We start from the raw sequence: 21031 nt of genomic DNA on the forward strand, positions 1-21031 counted from the left end.
GTAATCCCAGCACTTTGGGAGGCCGAGGCGGGTAGATCACGAGGTCAACAGATTGAGACCATCCTGGTCAACATGGTGAAACCCCGTCTCTACTAAAAATACAAAAAATTAGCTGAGCATAGTGGTGCGTGCCTGTAATCCCAGCTACTCGGGAGGCTGAGGCAGGAGAATTGCTTGAACCCAGAAGGCGGAGGTTGCAGTGAGCCGAGATCGTGCCATTGCACTCCAGCCTTGGTAACAAGAGTGAAACTCCATCTCAAAAAATAAATAAATAAATAATCCGAAGAGAAACACACACACACAGAACAGTCATAGAACAAAAAGTCTAGAAATAGGCCCAAGCATTTATGAAACTTCGGTGTATGACACACGTGACAACTCAGATCAGTGGAATAAGAAGAGACTGTTCAGTAAATAGAGATTTCAAAATTATGATTTTTATGGATTAGGTGAAGAATAGATCAAGCAGAATCCCTCATTAAATTAAAAAGAATCAACTCTAGAGGGGTTAAGGTCTTATATGTTAATAAAAATTAACTCTCTATCTTAGTGGATAGTATAGGTGAGTATCTTTTGGACCATGACTACTTAAGTCACAAAAAGGTAGGGACCATCAAAGATTAATAGATTTTGATTACATAAAATTCATAACTTTTGGTCATTAAATATACCTTGAAGAAAATAAAAGACAAACTTACAAACTGTAAAAATATATTCAAAACATAGATATCCAAGAAAAGATTATATCAGAAATATATAAAGAATATTTACCAAATTTTTAATATAAATAATAGAAAAAAATGGACAAAACATTACAAACAGTCATTTCAGAAAAGAGGAAATAAATATGCCCAATGAACATAAAGAACCAAACTTAAAGCTGTAATAAGATATCCATTTAGTCGACAAAAATTCAAAGTCTGATGATATCAAGTGCTAGAGAGGATATGAAATCTACAGGGTTTCTTAGACATCGCTGGTGTGAGTACACATCAGTGCACAAACTGGAAAACAGTTTGGCATTGTCTCCTAAAGTTGAAAATTAATATCCCTATGGCCCAGCAATTTTATTCCTGAAATAATCTCTCATAGGTAAAAATAGGAGGTGGTATGTACAAGAATGTTCATATCAGCTGTTAACAATTACAAACACCAAAAAACAACCAAACTCTTCAACAATAGGAGAGTGGGTAAATAGACAGTGGATACGCACCCCCTCTGGACTATTATGCAGTATCTATATAGCAGTCAAAATGAATCAAATATGACACACAAGACAGAGCATCTTCATAATAAATGGTAAGTTTTTAAAAAAGTACTAGAGACTATACATAGCATGATACCACCCCCTTTTTTTGAGGCAAGATCTCGCTCTGTCAACCAGGCTGGAGTGCAGGGGCATGATCTCAACTCATTGCAGCCTCAACCTCTTGGGGTCAAGTGATCCTCCCACCTCAGCCTCCTGAGGAGGTAGAACTACAGGCACACACCACCATGCCTAGCTAATTTAGGTACTTTTTTGTAGAGACAGAGTTTCGCAAGGTTTTGAATGCCTGAGCTCAAGCAATCCACCAACCATGGCCTCCCAAAGTGCTGGGATTACAGGTATGCGCCATCACCCCTGGCCATGATACTGTTTTAATAGAAGTACAGTCAATTAAGTTTTAAGAATGAATGAAAGAGGAAAGGAAGGAAGGAAGGAAGGAAGGAAGGAAGGAAGGAAGGAGGGAGGGAGGGAGGGAGGGAGGGAGGGAAGAAGGAAGGAAGGAAGGAAGGAAGGAAGGAAGGAAGGAAGGGAGGAAGGAAGGAAGGAAGGAAGGAGGGAGGAGGGGGAGGGAGGGAAGGAAGAAGGAAGGAAGGAAGGAAGGAAGGAAGGAAGGAAGGAAGGAAGGAAGGGAAAGGAAAGGAAAGAAGGGGGGAGGGAAGGAAGGGAGGGAAGGAGGGAAGAGGAGAGGGAGGGAAGAAGGACCTAAAAAATTTGTAAACAGCCAAAAACTGTTTTGTCTAATTCACATGTACTTGATACTTACGCAAAGTAGATATTTCCAACAACAACAACAACAACAACAAAACACCAAATACTAATATTCTGATTTCTATTTATCAAAGTGGATTTTTCACTTTTTGTTTCTCTAGCTACAATTATAGCAACTGCCTATAAAAATGAAAGTGAAAGATGAAAAGGGAAAAAGACTTTCAAAAATAAAGACTAAAAGACATTTCTCTCAACAGACACAAACATATGAAGAATTGGAAGCATATGAAAGAATGATTTGTTTCTCTTTAAAACAGCAATATTTAAAGAAATGATATTAGTTATCTCTGATCAAGGTAAATTTAGAATAAACATTTTTTTAAAAATAAATTTAGTAAAAAGTTTTCAAAGTGGTGTTTATAGCAGACTATTAACTACAGCTTCTCACGGGGAACTGTGTGAGCAGCAGCATTCCTCGGCCTCCTTTTCCAGCTTCCTGCACTGTGTGTGTGGGGGCAGTAATACAAATCCTACAGGAGGTCAGGGTGTGTCAGGGGAAGGGGCAGGGGATGAGGAAGGAAAATGCAATCCATAGTAAAGTAGTTTGTTTAAAAACCTCATGGAATGGCTCATTATTACAGGTAACGAGTGCTTCATTATAAAGAGGAATATTTTTAAACTTTTCACAATAATGCTGAAACATGAGCATCAAGGTATTAATATGAGTTTCAAGGCCTTTTAGTTTTTACAATTTTAATTTAGCCTGTTAGTTTAACTCTTTATACTTTTTAGTGTAGAAAGCAGTGCTCATGACTAATGTGATAGAAGAATCAACACTAGCTGTAAATGATAAATTTAAATCATTTTTCTTCTCAATTTTTCTTTCCACTTTCTATCAATATATTAGTAAGTAATAATAGGCAAAAAGTCATAATGCAGAAAGAAAAAAATTAAAAAGTAGCCAAGATAACCCATATATTAGTATCAAGGATAAATATGAGTTATATAAAATAACAAATTGAAAAGTATTACCTTAAGTTCATCCGTTTTCACATTATATTATAAAATAATTTATTCAACTTTAAATTGATAAAGGATTTGGGATCATGGAGTATTCATTCATTTCTTTTTAACTACCCTTCAAGGGCTACTAACAGGTATCAGCTGCCTGCTTTATGCCAAATACTGTGCTAGGTTACTTGCACAAGGTCTATCACTGTACTTGGATTAATTAGAGGAGATTTTCTTGGCCACTACTCTGTATATATTTTCTTCTTAATTTAGAAGAGATTTTAAAAGCATGACAGTACCATATTCTAGCCCGTACATGACTAAAAGCAGCAACTTCAGAATGGGTCCAGGGAGTAAGGGATGGGTAATGCTTCTGCTCCATTCCGAACGTTTTCTTCAATATGGAGATGGAAAAATCTGCAAGCATCATGGCACCCCATCAGGCACCCCTGCCTAAGAAGCAATTTCCAAGATTTGTGAGACTGGCATGGTCTGGGCAACCTAGGCACATTCTCCTTCCTGTCCAGAGCAAACCACTGGAACATGCATTCCTGTTTGTTTCTCTTTGCCTTCAGTTTTCAAGGAGACTCCCCAAGATGACAAGCTTTGGTCCTGGGAGACCCACTCCTGTAATTTGGAGGACATGGAGCAACACAAAGGAAACAGGAACCCAAATCCTTCAGCTCTCCTCTGAGTCTTAACATAAGCTCTTTCCTCGGCCTGGTACAATCTTCTATCTCTTCATCTGATAAACTTCTGTGTTTCACTTCAAACCCCACTTCTTAGGGAAACCTTAACTATTGTTTGATAGCTTAATGACGAGTTATTCCTTTATTAGCAATCATCTTATTTTACTTTAATTTCCTGTTTAATTAATGGAGACTGTTATATACATAAAGGGAGGTAATTGTGCCCATCTTGCTCATAAAGTTACCATGTCCCCAAGGCTTAAGACAAAGTCTATCATTTAATAGGTTCCTGTCTTAGTGAGTCATTTCTTGCAAGAAGGTAACACCTATATAGACAAGGTAAAAATCATTAAGAGAACTTACCATGTGCCAAGCACTGTTCTAAGCACTTTTACATATATTAACTCATTTAATTCTCAAAACAAAAACATGAGTTAGAAACTATTGGTCCACAGTCCCTTTCCAAAACTCTCGAGGCTAGATTACAAAATCATATATATTATTATTTCTGCAGGAATAAAATGTAAATATTCAAACCAAGAGATAGACAAAATCAGTACATAACTTCTGGTCAGGTCATTGTCACCAAATGAATTCAGGTGGGTTAGGTTTTGCTGCCTAGGGGTTAAGAAAACGTTCTTGGTTGTGAAAACATTTTGGATCCCTATTTTTATGGACGAGAAAACTCAGGCTCAAAGCAGATAAGTAACTTGCCCAAGATTACCCAGCTCACTGTATCCAGACCTACCCTCTTAACCACATCCAGCCCTGGCTCACAATTTGTTTTTTCCAGATGCCAGCCGCAAAAGCCTAGAAGAGAATCCCATTATCTCTTCTTAGATTCAGATTCATCTCTAGTCAAACAGTATTTGGGAAGAGGGTGGGATCACGGTGTACAAACAAGGCTGCCTAGGCACCCCTTCCTTTATGGCCATGGAGTATGGAATAGTTCGCTTAGAAGGCTATACAGATGGGGAGACAATGATTGCACCTTTAGCAAAACACCAAATAATTTTACAAAAGCACAGAGGAGGCAGGCAAGAAATCAGACTGGAAGGAGATAAATTAGTGCCAGTTCTACTTGTGATGCTTTTTCTTTTTTGGAATTCTGGTGCTTTGGGGATTGAATAAATTGGGTAGAAGATGAATAATTTGTGAAACTCAAAAATAAATGGTCAGCAAGGTGCTCTTGTGTTTATCTGTGGGCTCAAGTGAGGCTAACATACAGAATACAGGTATCTGTTTCCTTATATTATGACTTTTAAAAGCATCCCAATCCGGGCCAGGCACGGTGGCTCAAGCCTGTAATCCCAGCACTTTGGGAGGCTGAGGCGGGTGGATCACAAGGTCAAGAGATCGAGACCATCCTGGTCAACATGGTGAAACCCCGTCTCTACTAAAAATACAAAAAATTAGCTGGGCATGGTGGCGCGTGCCTGTAGTCCCAGCTACTCAGGAGGCTGAGGCAGGAGAATTGCCTGAACCCAGGAGGCAGAGGTTGCGGTGAGCCGAGATCATATGCCATTGCACTCCAGCCTGGGTAACAAGAGTGAAACTCCGTCTCAAAAAAAAATAAATAAATAAATAATAAAAGCATCCCAATCCAACATTAAGCTCTCCAAGGAAAAAAATAAATGGGAGATTCAGTCAACGACAACATTAATAAAATGAAAAGATTTGTCTTTTCCATATGAAATATAGCACATTTGAAGGCAAAAAGCACATAGACAAATTCATATTTTGCAAGAGCATACAGATGTTGAATGACAAACTGCTCCATATGGCTGAACAGTTGGTCCTAAATTAAAATAATGGCATGAGGTGAAGGCGGTTTAGAAATAACATTAAAATCACTACATGCTGTACTAATAATGCATGCAGCAGCGATAGCTATAGGGTAAAGGCATCTTTGCTGATGCAAAACGAACAGCTCTGAACAGCATCTATGTCAGCCTGAATAAAACAGAGATGGAAAATAGTATCATCAAAATGCATGCAGAAACAGCTATGGTAGGTATTAAAATAAGTTGCTATTTAGAGAACTAATACTTGATAAACAAGTATCTCTTAGCACCCTAAAATAAATGCAAATATAGTACAACCTTAATATCATTAGTTATCTCTCTTCATCCTCTAGTCTTAGTTTATGCCTACATATCACATCAGAGAATACGCTTTTCAGCAAATATGGCATTCTTCACAGCCCACCAACATGGCTATATTTTCATACTTCATATATATTACTCACAAACTATATAAAGCAACTGCATTCTTGGCAGAAAGCTAAATTATGCAAGTATCAAGTTACCACAACATGACATTAAATAAGATTAACTATTTCCATTTTTACCTGGTGAGGGTTCTTTTCAGCATTTAATTCCTATACCCTTGATCTTTACATTTTAAATCTATTAAGGAAAATTTGAAGGCAAATAATTTTTTTTATTTCCAAGAACACAAAAGAGGAAAGCATGTGGAAGACTTTGTGAGTATGTCATTCTAATCTTGGAGTTTTATAACAGGCTAATAAACAACCAATGCCTCAATTCTGGAACAGGAAAAGTAAGATGCATACTTCAACAGTGGTCTCCAAATGGAATTAAGATACTTAAATAAAGAGTCTCCTGCCTCCATACCTTGAATAGTGCCTGGGGCATGACAGTCCCTCAATAAATATCTTTTGAATGCATGATTAAGTGAGCAAATAAATGAATGAGTAAACAACTCTCAAAATCCCTAGCAGTGCCTAGGATATTATTTGTATAAATTGGCAACCAACAAATGTTTGTTAAATTAAAATGTATCACACACAGGCTTTGTGGCAGCCATGGAGATGTGCCATCTAAATTACCATGTTTCAAACAATGCAGTTAGCTGATGGCTTCCCCATTTGGGATCCACTGCAATATTCAAGCCATGCTTATGCTCTCCCAAGATGGTTCCCAGCCAAGAACTGAGCATGACTGGGATACAAATGAAAAGTTATATCTGCTCACTGTGATCCCTCCAACAGGCAATCTTTGTTCTGGGCTACCCATCAGCCTGATCAAGACTTTCTCAGAGATCCACTAAAGTCTGAGGTTCTTCCTACCCAGTCCTCCTCTCCTGCATTTATAGGTGTCAGACCTGCATTGCAGTCCCAAGGCCCTTCCTGCCTACTTGAGCTCTCTCTCCCCTTTATCTTTCTTGGGTATTTTCCATTAAAAAAAAAATCTTTCACTCTTAATTCCACCTTAGTGTCTGCCTCCCAGGAGATTAAGCTGGTAAAGCTTTTTAATGATTATTGACTGACATCACAGCCAAAAGAAGGATGGATCTGATTAATATGCATCTAATGTAAATTAGTTATGCCCTTAGCTTTCAAAACAGATATATTTTTCTAATACCGAATTTGGCATTCCACAGCTGACCTGCATTTCCAGGTTTCTTTTAGTTTCTTGAATGCAGTTTCTAGCTTTATAAGACGATAGCACAAGTTTCTAACTGATAGTCAAATAAATGATCAATATGTTATAGGCAAACAGACAACTTTTTTACATTATTTCTATATACTCTGTACAAAAGAATACACCATATGAAGAAGTCTTAGTAAAATAAAATACATCAGAGAATCAGTCTGACATGGGGAACCTTAGTAGAAAAAAAAACTCGGCCTGCATTTTACCTCTTCTAAAGCTAAAGTACATTCCCTTATGAGTCTCACTTCATCACAAGGACCCTTCAGTAATTAATGTTGTAAACCTCAGAGAAGTTCTGAGAAGTCACCTGTCCAAGATAAAGGGCATAGGCAATACTGAACTCAAGTCCATACTGCTTCATATGCCCACTACAATGTTATGTAATGAAAAGAGGTCTAGTAACTCTATTACATGCTTTTGCCTCTCTAATTTCACCATATAAAGCATTTTTTATATGCAGTTTGACCCATTATTAGCTCTTGTATTGTCAGGAAAAAAATATTTCAGTCATTCACTGTCTGGTCACTTTACCTATGAGTTTATCTGAAATAAACTTATGGCAGGGAAGAGGTAGAGAAAAAAAATTGCATATTAAATACATGTATATAAATAAATCAGCTAAACACATTTAAATTTGTTCCAATGCTTATTTTCAAAATTACCTCTATAATTTTCTCTTATTCTTGTCAGATGAATTCTAAGTATTTCACATAATTAATTCCAATGCTATTTATTTAGTAGACAAAATTTTTTTTTTTTCTTTTTAACCCCAATGAGAATCTGTTTACGTTAGAGTTCAATACCTCATTCTGGCTGGTTTGCATTGCTGGCTGTCTTGATGATTTGTATTCATGATGTGTATATTTGTTATGCTTCTTTTTGTGAATACAGATAAAAGAACCTATACATTTTGTCAGGGTTAACTTTATAAAAATGGAAAGTTTTACAAAACTTTATATTAAAGTTTTAATATAAAGCTCCTTATATTAAAAGGTTATTCATGTTAAGGAGTTATTCATGGGTAAGGAGTCTTAAATTAACTGAGTAAAAGGAAGAATGTCATCACAGAATGATTGCTGCTGAAAGCTGTCCTCTGCTTCTTTTCCCAGACATGCCTCATCTTTCACTATATATCTGAGAAATTTGAGTCTGTTTTGGGAAGACCTCTTAAAGAACAAAATTGTTGAAGGAAGAAAAGAAGCCACAAGAATCATAAGGATAGCAAGAAAAATTGGTACAAGCAAGTTGCACATGTTTAAAACCTGGGCTTCCACTTCTTTTCACAGCCTGGGAATACCAATCCTAAGCAACTTTCAGGGCTTATAAAATTGGGCATTTTTGCAAGATAAACTTGCTCTATTTAAAGTCAGCCCTTTCTGTTCTTTTAACAGCCAAAATTCAAGATATGAATTTTTCTGCCAAAAACAGAATTGTCTAGTAAATTATCTATGTAGAACAATGACAGTAAATGTTTGGGTAGTGCAAACTGTGGGACATTAACAAGCTTTTATTGAAAATGGGACACATCATACTTTCTGCAAGCACAAAGGAAACACAATACCTTTGATTTATACCAAAAGGAAGAAGCAACAAAGAAGCTCAAAAAAAAAAGGGTAGCGGAGTATAAAAGTTGTAATGAAGCTCCTCCCCCTCATATTAGTGCTTCCGCTCCCTCAACATAACAGTGTATAATTAATACTTAAAGGTGGTTGTACATCTGAGAACTGGAAGAAAAGATTACGTAAAAATAGTTCACTCCAAATATTCTTGGAGTAAATCAGTATCAAAGAAGTAGATACATTGGTATATGCACTCAATAGTAAATTTGTAAACAAGCATTTATTTTTCCTCTACATGCAGAAAGTCAATTGAGCATAACAACCCTAAAACATATGAAATTGTTTCTTCCAATTCGCAAATATTATTATTCACACATATCATTTAATCATCCCATCAATGTTTATCAGACCCTTTCACATCACATGCAAAAAACAGAACAGCACTGTCTTATTATTGCTGTTCAAACAAACATATCACTAGCAAGTAAGGAAAGAAGGGCACAGAAAGAAGCAGCTAGCTTGCTATTGAGTCTAGAATTCCAAGAGTCTAAAATGGAATCAACTTAACAAAAATTGATAGAAAGCCTCCTGCAGGTAACTACAAAAAATGAGACCCACCTCTGGCTTTTTAGAGGGTTGGAAAAAAAAATCCATAGATTTCTCAAGGGAGATCATAAGATAACTGAATACAAAGTGCCATGAAGATTCAAGCAGAGAAGGATATCTGGTTGCAGGGGGCTCTAGATGCTTTGTGAAGGAGATGGCACTGGACCTTCAAAAAATGTGGTGTGAGATTGTAAAGAAGGGATTCTAGGCAGCAAGCACAGCCAAAGCAAGGTCCTGGGGTCAAGGAGAGACATAATCAGTTTCTTTCCCTTATTCCTACCTCAACCACAACAAACTCACAGCACCATTACTTAACAAGCCCTTTCCACAGAGATGCCTGACCACTGTGATGAATGCTCATGTACATAAATCTTTGGTACATTCAGGCAATTATTCTGTAGGATGGAATGCTGGAAGTGGTTTTGCTGACTCATAAGGTTATGAACATATGTAATTTTAATAGAGACTACAAATTATTTTCCTAAAGACTTATACCAATGTACTGTCCCTCTAAGAGTATAGCAAAGGCCGTTTTATCCATACTATTCCCATCACTGGGTATCATGTGTCTTACTAAGTTTTGCACATATGATAGTTTTCACTTGCTTTTTCTTCTTCATTACTAAGCCCAAGGATCTATTTACATGTTAAATGGCTATCTGAAATCCATAAGTTGTCTTTTCATGGCTTTTTTAATTTGCTTTGCCATTTTATTTGTCAATATTTATAGGCAAGTTTCTTTTGCTGACTGATTTGTAGTGGGTACTGGTTCATTAGTGTTACTTTTCATTTTATGTGCTACACTTATCAGTCTTCCTCAAACTCCTCTACACTCCCCCAGATGCCCTCACAATTTCTGCCTTTTAAGATATCTTTTACATTTCATAAGATTTTACTTTTCCTTTAAACCTTCTAGGTTTTAGATATTTTCTTAAGATGTTTTCCTACTCTAAGATTATAAACTTTTATTCACGTATTTTCTTTTAAATCTTTAATGTTTTCTTTTTTACATAGAAAACTGCAATCTATATGAAATATGTTTTTATATGGTGAGAATTAAGACTTCAACTTAATTTTCTTACAAATAGATAACTGTTTCAGCACCATTTAGAGGTAAAATCATCTTTTCTGTACTGGCATATGAAATGCCACATTTATCCTGTGTTATTAATATCTTACTCTCTGTTTTGTTTTAATTAGCAACTTACCTACACTTCTCTCTCTTCTAGATCACAAAAATTATATGGACTTAAGGAAATGCAGGGTTACAATTCTAACAAAAAGTCCTTATCTTAATTAATCGAAGCCAAAGTCAGTGACTTGGAAACATATATTCAGGGCTTCCCTTGTGTTTTGCAATCTGCCTCTGTCGCCAGCTTTGCGATACCCTCCTCAACAGTGCACTCTATGTGGCACATGGCAGGACACTAAGTATTTGTTGAACCAGTTAATGTACAACAGTGAGTTCAGCTTACTTAGATAAAAGTATATAATTTAACAGTCAGCATGTAATCGGCATCAGGTTTCAGCTTATTCATGATAATTCCTAGAAAGGGCAAATGATAGTTTGTATTACTGAAGGAATACAACTTCACTCTGCTACTAAAACAGCCTATGTCCCAGAAAACAATGGTACAGTGCAGTTGATGGGCCCTTCATGGTGTTGACCACTCCACTCTCCCACTCCCCAAGACGGCTACTATGTACTTTACACTGTCTCCCCAAATCTCCAGAACCGTCCCCACCAGAAGAAAACTTTCCCATCTTCCCACCACATTCCCATGTGCCTCCCTTCCCTCCTGTTAGAAGAAATGCTCTTGATTAGGACAGCCCTCCCACTCTCACAGCTTACTTACTCAAGACCTTTTCATCACCTCTTTCCTGCGCCATTCCTCTCTTCTAAATCATTATCATCATCATACAAACTGTAAATATCTTTATCTTAAAAAAAAAAAAAACCTTCTTGTTGGCCCACATCCTTCTCCATCTACCACCACCACATTTTCCTTTCCCCTCTATAGCAAAACTCCTTGAAACAGTGCCTATAGTAGCTGTGGTACTTTGCTATCCACTTTTCTTCTCTTGTACATAATCCAAGCTTTACTCCCCACCGCCCCTCTAGATTTATGATTGGGGTCTTCACTAACATCCACATTGCCAAAAATTATAGTCAGTTCTTACTGCTCAGCTTACATCCCTTGTCAGCAACATGTGACACAATTGATTACTCTGTCCTTAAAATAATTTCTTTACTTGGCTTCAAGGACACCCAATTCTCACGGTTTTTTCATGTATTACTGGCTGCTCCTTCTCGTCCCATTTGATAGATTCTCCCCATCTCTCTGATTTCTACATGTAGGAGAGGCCTAGGCCTCAGTCCTTGAAACTCTAGGTAATATCATCTAGTCAACACCTTAAATATCTTGGAGACTCCTAAATTTGTGTTCACCATACACAATCTTAGCCCTAAACTCAAATCTCTCATACTATACACTAATATTTTCATTTGGATGTCCAATCAATATATCAACATCAACATGGTCAAAATCAAAATAAAATGAAACAACAGAAATAGCAAAACCCTCCCCCTCTTTCTCCAGCCTCCATCCATTCAGTTGCCACCCTAGCCAGGCACCCTTTAGCTCTTGTCTCAGTCACCCTAAAAACCTTCCAGCAGGTCCCTACTTCTATTCTGCCAAATTCCCTCTCCCCTAGTTCTATTCTTCACAAGTAGTTCTCATGAGTCCCTTAAATTATAACAGGCTATGTAACTTCTCTACTCAGATTTTCCAGTGGTTACTCATCAATTGGAATAAAATCCAGTATCTTTCCATAGCCTATAAAGTTGTGAACTAAGACCTCCCTATCTGTCCAACCTTATCTTTTACCAAGACCCCATCACTCACTCTTTTCCAGCTAAGACAGACTATCCTATAAATACATAAATAAAATGGTGCCTTGCTCTGCTTCATATACACATCAAACTAATTTCTACCTCTTGTTCTCTGAATTTGTTCCTCCCTCTGCTTGAAACATTGTCTCTGTAGATATCTGTACAGCATGATTCTCATTTCATTTAAGTCTCTGCTCAAACACTACCTTCTCTCTATTTTTTATCTCAGTGTATTTTTCTTCATAGTACTTAATACAGTCATCCCTCTACACCTATGGAGATTGGTTTCCAAGCCCAGATAGCAAAATCCATGGATGTTTAAGTCCACGATATAAAATGATGTCGTGTTTGCATATAACCTATGTACATCCTCCTGTATACTTTAAATCATCTCTAGATTACATATAATTACTTATCATATCTAATACAATATAAATGCTATGTAAATACTTGTTATACTGTTGTACTGTTTAGGAATAATGACAAGAGAAAAAACATCTGTACATTGTCAGTACCAGACACAGCCACCCTTTTTCTTTCCAGACATATCCAATCCCTGGTTGATCGCATCCACGGAGGGAAACCCACGGACACAGAAGGCTGACTGCACTACCCTACATTCTATTACATATGTATTTATTATCAGACACCTTAACTAGAATGTAAGTTGTGTAAAAGCATGGATTAAAAAAGTTCCCTTTTGTATCCTCAGAATCTAGAAAAGTACCTGACACATGAGAGGTACTTAGGAAGTATTTGTTGAAGAAATGAGTAAACAAATGAGCAAATATAAAGTTTGTCTATGAATGTGGCTTAATGATCCTAGCTTAATACATAATCCAAGAGGAAAAAACTGTTTTTAAGCATTACTCACTTTTCGTTGTTTTACAGAGTCCAATTTTATGAGCCAATATGAAGCCACTTTGGTTTTATGATACTTCCAGTTATCGATGATCTGTTTGGGAGGATAAACATTAAGAAATTTAATCTAGAATGGTCATCAAAAAAAATAATAAGTAAATAAACAGGTTAAAACCCATTTTTAAATTAATTTGTGTAAAAGCACTATAATATTACATGCAACAAATAATGTCGACTTTCATAAAAAGATGTGCAAAGATTTTGAATACAAATTAAAGAACCCATCTACATCCAAAGCTTTCTATTCTAGTTGTATTAAGAATACAATCTCTGTGGCTCACACTTGTAATCCCAGCATTTTGGGAGGCCAAAGCAGCCAAATCGCTTAAGGCCAGGAGTTCAAGACCAGCCTGGCAAATATGGCAAAACCCCGTCTCTACTAAAAATATAAAAATTAGCTGAGTGTGGTGGTGCATGCTTGTAATCCCAGCTATTTGGATGGCTGAGGCATGAAAATCACTTGAATTCAGGAGGTAGAGGTTGCAGTGAGCCAAGATTATACCACTGCACTCCAGCCTGGGGGCAAAAGAGTGAGACTCTGTCTCAAAAACAGAAACAAAAAATCTCTAATGAATGAAAGTCAAATGTCTTTAGGCACATAAGATTTGGGAAGAAATCCAAGACATGGATTTTTCATTTTTATTTTAGAGGCTGATTTATGACATCACTCATAGTAATAAAATATTGAATAATACATTAGAAGGCACCTATATAAAATGAGGATTCTGCAACTTTGTTTTTTCTGCAAGTCTGCAAAAGTTCTGAATATACAGTCTTGTAATATATACTGTAGCAAACAGATTAAAATATTTACCACATACAGTGAATATACAGTAAACTATTTGGTGTCTGACATAATTATTAACTATATTTTATTAATTATATAAGCCTGTATACATTCTTTATAGAACAATCACGATAGTCACAAATATTAGTTTTACTCTCTGATAGTTTAATTTTCTTCTACTTTATTCAAAAAGGTGGGATATAACTAATATCTCTAAGAAATACATAAAATAAAGTGGTATAAAGTCATTGGCTATACGTAGAAAATAACTTTATCAAATAAGATAACATAGGTAAATAAAAGCACATCTAGCATAATACTTTACACCCAATGTTTTCTTTCACTTCCTTTGATGTAACTTAAGTAGCAGCTAGCTTGCAAACAAGTTACCATTTTCACTTTAAAAAAATACATATAACACAAAATGTATAATACTTGGGGGCTTTGCTTATGACTGTGTCATCACTACATAATATAAATTGCAGTCGTGGGTATTTTTCAGCAAGAAAGTCTCTTTTGTTGTTTGTTTTTTGCTGTTGTTGTTTCTACAGATGTACTTTAGTACAGATCTAAAGTATATGCAAAAAAAAAAAAAAAAGGCCAAGTGAATGGCTGTGGTTTTTATCCCATAACTGGCCACTAGATGGTGCCTTCTCCTATAGAAAAAAAAATACACACACACACACACACACACACACACACACACACATATTTTATGTATATATATAAAACATACATATATATATATATATATATATATATATGCATATGCATGTCCCCCAAAAAACAAGGTTCTATTATCTAAGAATGAAAAGGATGTTTGAATGAAGAAATGTAACCTCAGGCAAAGAAATGCTCTTTCACCAAAAGTAACTGCGGTAACTTGGACCTTCTTTCTAAATTAAGAGTAAGTCAATGATCTTAATTGGAATTTTAGGACCCTTTGCCATTTTAGAATGTTACACTTAGTGGTGCACATGTGTGTGTAACAAGAAAAACACACAACTCCGCATAAGTCATTTCAAAATCTGACCCCAAAAATGTGACATCTGAAGTGTCACACTCAAATAGTCTTGACATTTTATTTCAAGTCCCCATGCTTTTCATCATACTCCATTCCGTATTAGTTCATTCCAAATCTTTATAGAAGCAGGTTTAACATGATGTTTGCTTAATCATTAAGAACAATAATTATTTAACACTAATTATTCTCACTTGATGAAGCAGATTTATCATTGAAATAGCACTACATACTACAAGATATTTTATACCAATGATTATAATCTGATGTCCTGTTCATGAATTGTAATAATTAAAATAAACCCTTGTATTTTCTAAAACTAGCAGAGGTTGAAAAGAACATCAGTTAAATTTACTGTCATTGAGCATAATGCCATTAGAAAATAAATTTTAATATTTTAAGAAGAATAAAAAGGTACCAGCTCCTTGGCATTTTAGATACATCACATACTCACATCTTCTATCAGAAGTTCTGATTCTGCATCTGACTTTCCTGGAAACCGGATCTTCATGTCCTTGAGAACAAATAAGGTCTGACTTGTTAGATCATCTTCTTGTTCTTTTGTTTTCAGTTGCCGCAAAGACTCACTCTTAAATTTGAAAGAATACAGATATTTGGAGGGGGTCTTATTTCATTGTGCCAGTATAATCTGAAAGATATTTCTAGGTAAAAATGATGCACTTTTAATTGAAAACAATAACAATGAAAAAGGAAGAAAATCTTCTTTTACGCTTGTGAATTCTCTGGATTAAATGGATACAAATCCCAAGAATGTCTTTCACACTTCCACAAGGTTACACTTATTTAGCTCAAAGTACTAAAATAAAAATATAAATACTTAAAAAGGACTTCCTGGTCAGTTTCATTTGCTACATATACCTTAAGCAGTTTTTGTTGATTAGAAAAAAAAATTCATTGTTATCAAGTGAAATTCATTCACTTGTATTTCCTGACTTCCCTTTGGAAACACAATCCATATTAAATAAACAAATTAACTAAATCCCTAGTCTATGTGAAGGTATTTAGGGCTATCCAAGCATCTAAAAGTCAACCTTCTTACAAACTACATTCACTACTTTCTGCGTACCAAATCTCTGGTATACTATATGTTAATAGATATAAACGGAATACTATATATTAATTTAATATACAGAACACATTATAAATAGCATTATACTTAAGTGCTCTAAGGAGAATTTATCATTTTTTAACCTATTAATCGACTGTCACATTAAGTAAAATTTTCCAAATTTCCACAAATTTAAAGATAGACTGCACAATATACTGCAAAATCACACATTTACTCAGGAAATTTTCAATAATGTTATCCTACTATATCAGCAAATGGAAAATAAAATAATGCTATTCTTAGTGTTCATCTTTGAGTTCTGTGATAAAGTCTGAACGTTTTAAAAGTCATATTAAACTGTAAGCTAAGGTAGGTGAACAATCCAAATTCCAAGAGGTCATGAGTTGAATTATGGAAAGGATCTGAGGTTCAGCATGTCCTCCTCTCAGCTGATCCCCTTTGCCACCTAGATTCTGAATACGGAGCTCCCTGTAGTCTTAAAAGAGCAAAATAGATGACCTACCACTTGAGAGTTGGTAGAGCAGGCATCATGACTGGAAGGCAGATGCCTCATGTAGGAGGAAGCACGGTTTAAAGAATGTGACCGAGATGCAGAAGTTGGCCGTGACACAGATATCACTTGTTGAGCAGAAAATGGGCGGGTGTCCCCACTGGAAGGTGACTGAGCAGAGATGGACCGAGGGCAACTGACTGAACGCCTTATGGAGCCTATCAGAGATGGAGAAGAAGGATACTACAGTAGCAGTATTAATATAAGTTTTTCACTATATTCAGTTTATATAAACTAAAGATTAGAGCAGCTGGTAGCGGAGCAGCAATAAATGTCAAACCATAGGCATCATCTTGAGAATACGAGTTTGGAATACATTTTTCAACAACAGTGAACTTGTTGCAGAAGAACACTTGTGATGTATAAAAAATGGCTCTTGTGGGAATAATACTATAAACAATCCTTCAACATTTTATCCTCGAAACGAGATAAAAGAACGAGAAGAAAGGCAAATTAACATTTATGGAGCACCTTCTATAAGCCAAGCATTGTGCTAGGTACTACACTTTTATTTTAGTCCTCATGGAAACCCTCTGAAGTAGGGATCTCCAATGACCAGAGGCTCAGAGAAAGAACGTTTTCAAGGTCATACAGCAAGAAAGTGGTCAAGCTCAGGTCTCAATACTGACCCTATCTAATCTCAGTGTCTTCCTTTTTTCTATAATACCATGAGGCTATCCACTATCCCTTGGGATTTGACTGGTCACTTATAAGTCTGTATATAGGTTTGAGATTGGCTAATTAGCAGGAAGATTCATAGAGAGGGTTGTAAAGGAGTATAGAGAGTGGGCAGGCTAAATAGGTTAAGTTACAGAATTTAGAACCCATGAAAAAAAAAAGAAAAGAAAAATATACGGATTATCCTAATGCAGTTTAAATACAGAATCTGTTATTATAAAGAGTAGTACTGAGCAAAAAGTATTCTAATTCACAAAAGTAAAGAATTTCTTTTAAGTAGGTTAAATTCCAGTAGTAAAAGACTTGAGTGAAGGAAAAAACATATGGATCCAAAGGGTTGTTATCAGAACAAATACCTAGGGGAAATCATAAAATATCTTCCCCAATGCATAATAAGAACATCAAAGAAAGAAAACCAACTTTTCTAGATAAATTTTTACTCCTGACACAGGGAAATAGATCATCACTCAATACTGTCAATATTTTTATCTTTTTTCAGCTCATATGGTCTATATATCCTCTGTTCTATATTCTTTCTCTGCTTGGGGAGTATATCTTCAATAATTAAATAATGTAGTAAAACCCACATGAAGTCAGGTTGAATACCCAAATATTTCTCTTCATTAGCTGTTGAAAAAAATTTAAACCTTTATAAGGGAATAGATATAAACCTTATATTTAGAGATGTACTTCCAAATTAAATTTTGGAGAGTATAAAAAGGTATGCTCATTAAAACTATAAAAGATTTTCTTAAACCCTGCTCTTTGTTCCAACATTAACTTCCTTCTTAACCTGCAACTCTCTCCACTTTTCAAAAGGACACTGCTTCTGTGTTTCTAGAGAAGAGGGGAAGGGCCATGTGAGGAACACACCATTGGTCAATTTTTTTTTTTTTTTACAAAAAACTGCACATATTTAATGTGCACCAAGATCAAACTTAAACTAAGAAAATACCCAAGGCATGGTGCTAGTAACTGCACTGTAGCCCTACTCCCTTTGTGGACTTGCGGTAATGGTTTGGTTGTATATAACCTGACCGCTGGGCAGAAGGAAAATCTCCTTTGTCTGGAATCATCACAGATTCCTTTTTTTTCCTACACATGGTAGAAATTCAGACAGAATAACTAAGTAGCTAGACATGCCAATGATGTTTGAGTAGATTCACAAAAAAAATCACTGCAACTTGCATATCCTTTGAAGCTGCAACAAGCTGGAATTTTTCAAACTATCTACAAGAGAAAGTGTTACACATAATCTGGATTTTGTCCTTGATCATCAGCAACACTCTGGAGACAAAATTCAAATAGGACTTGTGGCTAAAATGCTTCTTAGTAAGATTAAAGAAAGAATATAAAACAAAGTGAAAGACTTGTTACAATTCCTTGTGAATATAAAAACAAAATATAACTAATAAAAAAGATATGTACTAAACTAGGCTAGATTTAAAATGAAAATTCATACTTAAAAAACATTTTAAAAATCTGTATATTTTAGTGCATTATTGCCTGGTCTCAATTTGTTAACCTATTGGTCTGAGAAAAAAGAACAATCTCAGCGCTACAGGAATGTTAGCCAATTTTTCTCCAACCTGTCCTCGTCCCCCATCAGTTCATGCCATTAGGGAGGTACACATCAGCTGATAGGAAAGGGAATTAAAAACTAACCAAATTTAGGAGTTAAAATGTCAGCTTCTAAAACAAACACAGAGGTAAACTTACACAAAGACACACTGGAAGTATTTAAGGAATCCTTAAGAAAAAAGGAAGCAAGTGATAAAATAGCTTACAAACTGTGTAATTGGTGCTCAACAAACATTTCTTAAATGCATGAGTAAATAAATAAATGAAACAGAACACAATACATTAACTCCCCTCCAAAGACAGAAACCATGGAAGATATGAAGTAGTAGCATGTTTCTTTAGAGAATAATGTGTAAACAAAGACCATTCCTCTAAAAGCTTCATCTGTTGGTTCTTTATTCCTCATGCATTTTGCCATAACTGTTTAAGACTAGTTTTAACCATGTTATCAGGGAAGTTAACATATTAATTACATTGCTGAGGGTCAACAAGGGCTCACAATTGTGTTCACTGCATTATTGAACTGGTTCCTTTAATGGAAACCTAGGATAGTGGAGCACAAGGCAAATAGAAATATGAAAGACAAGGGTTCAGAAAAGTCTTGGATTGGAGGCAGCAACAGGAAGGGGTTTTCCAGTTGAATCTAGGCAAACAGCAATCTCACACTGGACATTTGGGGATGAAAGAAAACTCACAGACAAAATATTGCACATTTGGAATTGAAAAATAAAGATGAGACACAGAAAGACACAGAGAACTTAAAAAGAAATACAGGTAGAAGGAGAGAAAAGGAAGCAGGAAAGGAAGGAAATGGAGCAGCTGGTTGATTGCTCTCCTAAGTACTTCCTACACATCATAAGCCCTGACTTAAGTGTTCACCTGTGATGAAAATGGGAAGGAACAAAACTTTAACTATTTCACAATTATGTGACTTACAGAATCATTCAAGTAAAATGCCTAGCAAGACACATACTTTATATATATATGTGTGTGTGTGTGTGTGTGTGTGTGTGTGTGTGTGTGTGTGTGTGTGTGACAGTATAAAACAAAGTGGGTGAAAAAAGTAGAGAGGTAGAAATTAAATGAGAGAGAATATATTGGCTTAAAAGACATGTAATCATGAGATTAACCATGAGGCACATTTTACAAAACCCAGGCAAAAATCTGGCACTTAACAAAAACGATGAAATATAGAAGAATAGTTTCTTAATTCAGCCCTTTTGTTTTCTGTTTGCAGATCTTAAAAGGGATTAAGGGATGTGCCTGAGTCTGGTTAGGGAAAGGAAGTAAGATGGAATCCAGGTCTTTTCACACAAAACAGGGTTCATTTGGCCCAAGGACCTTTTATTGGGTTTAATAATTTCCATTTCATAATTCTTGATATAACATCTAAATTAGAAGAAATTGACTTACTGGGTTGCTGAATTAATTTGTAGTGGTTGGAGGGTTTAAGATTATATGTAAGTTGCTTTTCTCTTTTCTTATTTTGGTACTCTTCTTTTTCATTTTCATCAGATTCTGAAGAGCTGCTGCTACTATCATAACTGCTGTCACTGCTGCAGTACTTCTGTCTTTTCATTATCTCAGTACTCTCAGGCATAGAACACAGAGGCTAAAAAGAGGGAAATGTGTTATTTTTTAAAGAATTCTTTAAAAAGGTTTATTGATATGATTAGTTACTATTTCTAATTTCCCCCTTATGCTTGCTGCTTTTTACTGAAGGTTGAGAATCTCCCCAAATGCTTCTGCTGCCATGCTGCTCAGCCTACAGTGCTATGCATTGATTGTTCTGTTTCTGCAAAATATTATTTCTTAAATGACATAGTCATGATGAGGAATGTGCTGTTCCTACATGATTGGAATAAAGGGTCAGGGTATCTGTAAATAAAGAATAACAAAATAAAGGGAATATATTTGAGATAAAAATATAAAAATCAGAAACTTAATCAGCTTTTCTTCATTCCATAACAGAAATTACTCATCAAGACTCAGAGATACACCTTTGCCGTATCATTAACGTTCAGAGTCACTCAATAAACGTGTGTGCATGAGCACGCGCAAGCGCATCTGTAGGGCCATGGTGGGTGGAAGGAGATTAGGGGCAAGAAGGATAAAGAGAATAAGAAAGCAGGAGCCAGAGAAACCACTTTATAAAATACGGCCACATACCAAAACATTGCCTGTTAGCCTATCCACTCAGATAATGTGCAGC

The 21031-nt window shown here is 35.8% G+C and overlaps 1 protein-coding gene across 1 annotated transcript in view; it reads right to left on the reverse strand.

Moving 5' to 3' along the window:
- Positions 1 to 21031, reverse strand: part of TTLL7 (tubulin tyrosine ligase like 7) — an 83267-nt gene that overhangs the window by 21489 nt on the left and 40747 nt on the right. The window contains exons 14-17 of the mRNA XM_003921374.4: positions 20233 to 20431; positions 16513 to 16718; positions 15375 to 15509; positions 13066 to 13146 (exon numbers count right to left, since the gene is read on the reverse strand). Coding sequence (XP_003921423.2) covers positions 13066 to 13146; positions 15375 to 15509; positions 16513 to 16718; positions 20233 to 20431 — 621 coding nt within the window. The remainder of the gene's footprint in view (positions 1 to 13065; positions 13147 to 15374; positions 15510 to 16512; positions 16719 to 20232; positions 20432 to 21031) is intronic.

The sequence above is a fragment of the Saimiri boliviensis genome, chromosome 11 (genome assembly GCF_048565385.1).
Source record: "Saimiri boliviensis isolate mSaiBol1 chromosome 11, mSaiBol1.pri, whole genome shotgun sequence".
NCBI lineage: Eukaryota > Metazoa > Chordata > Mammalia > Primates > Cebidae > Saimiri > Saimiri boliviensis.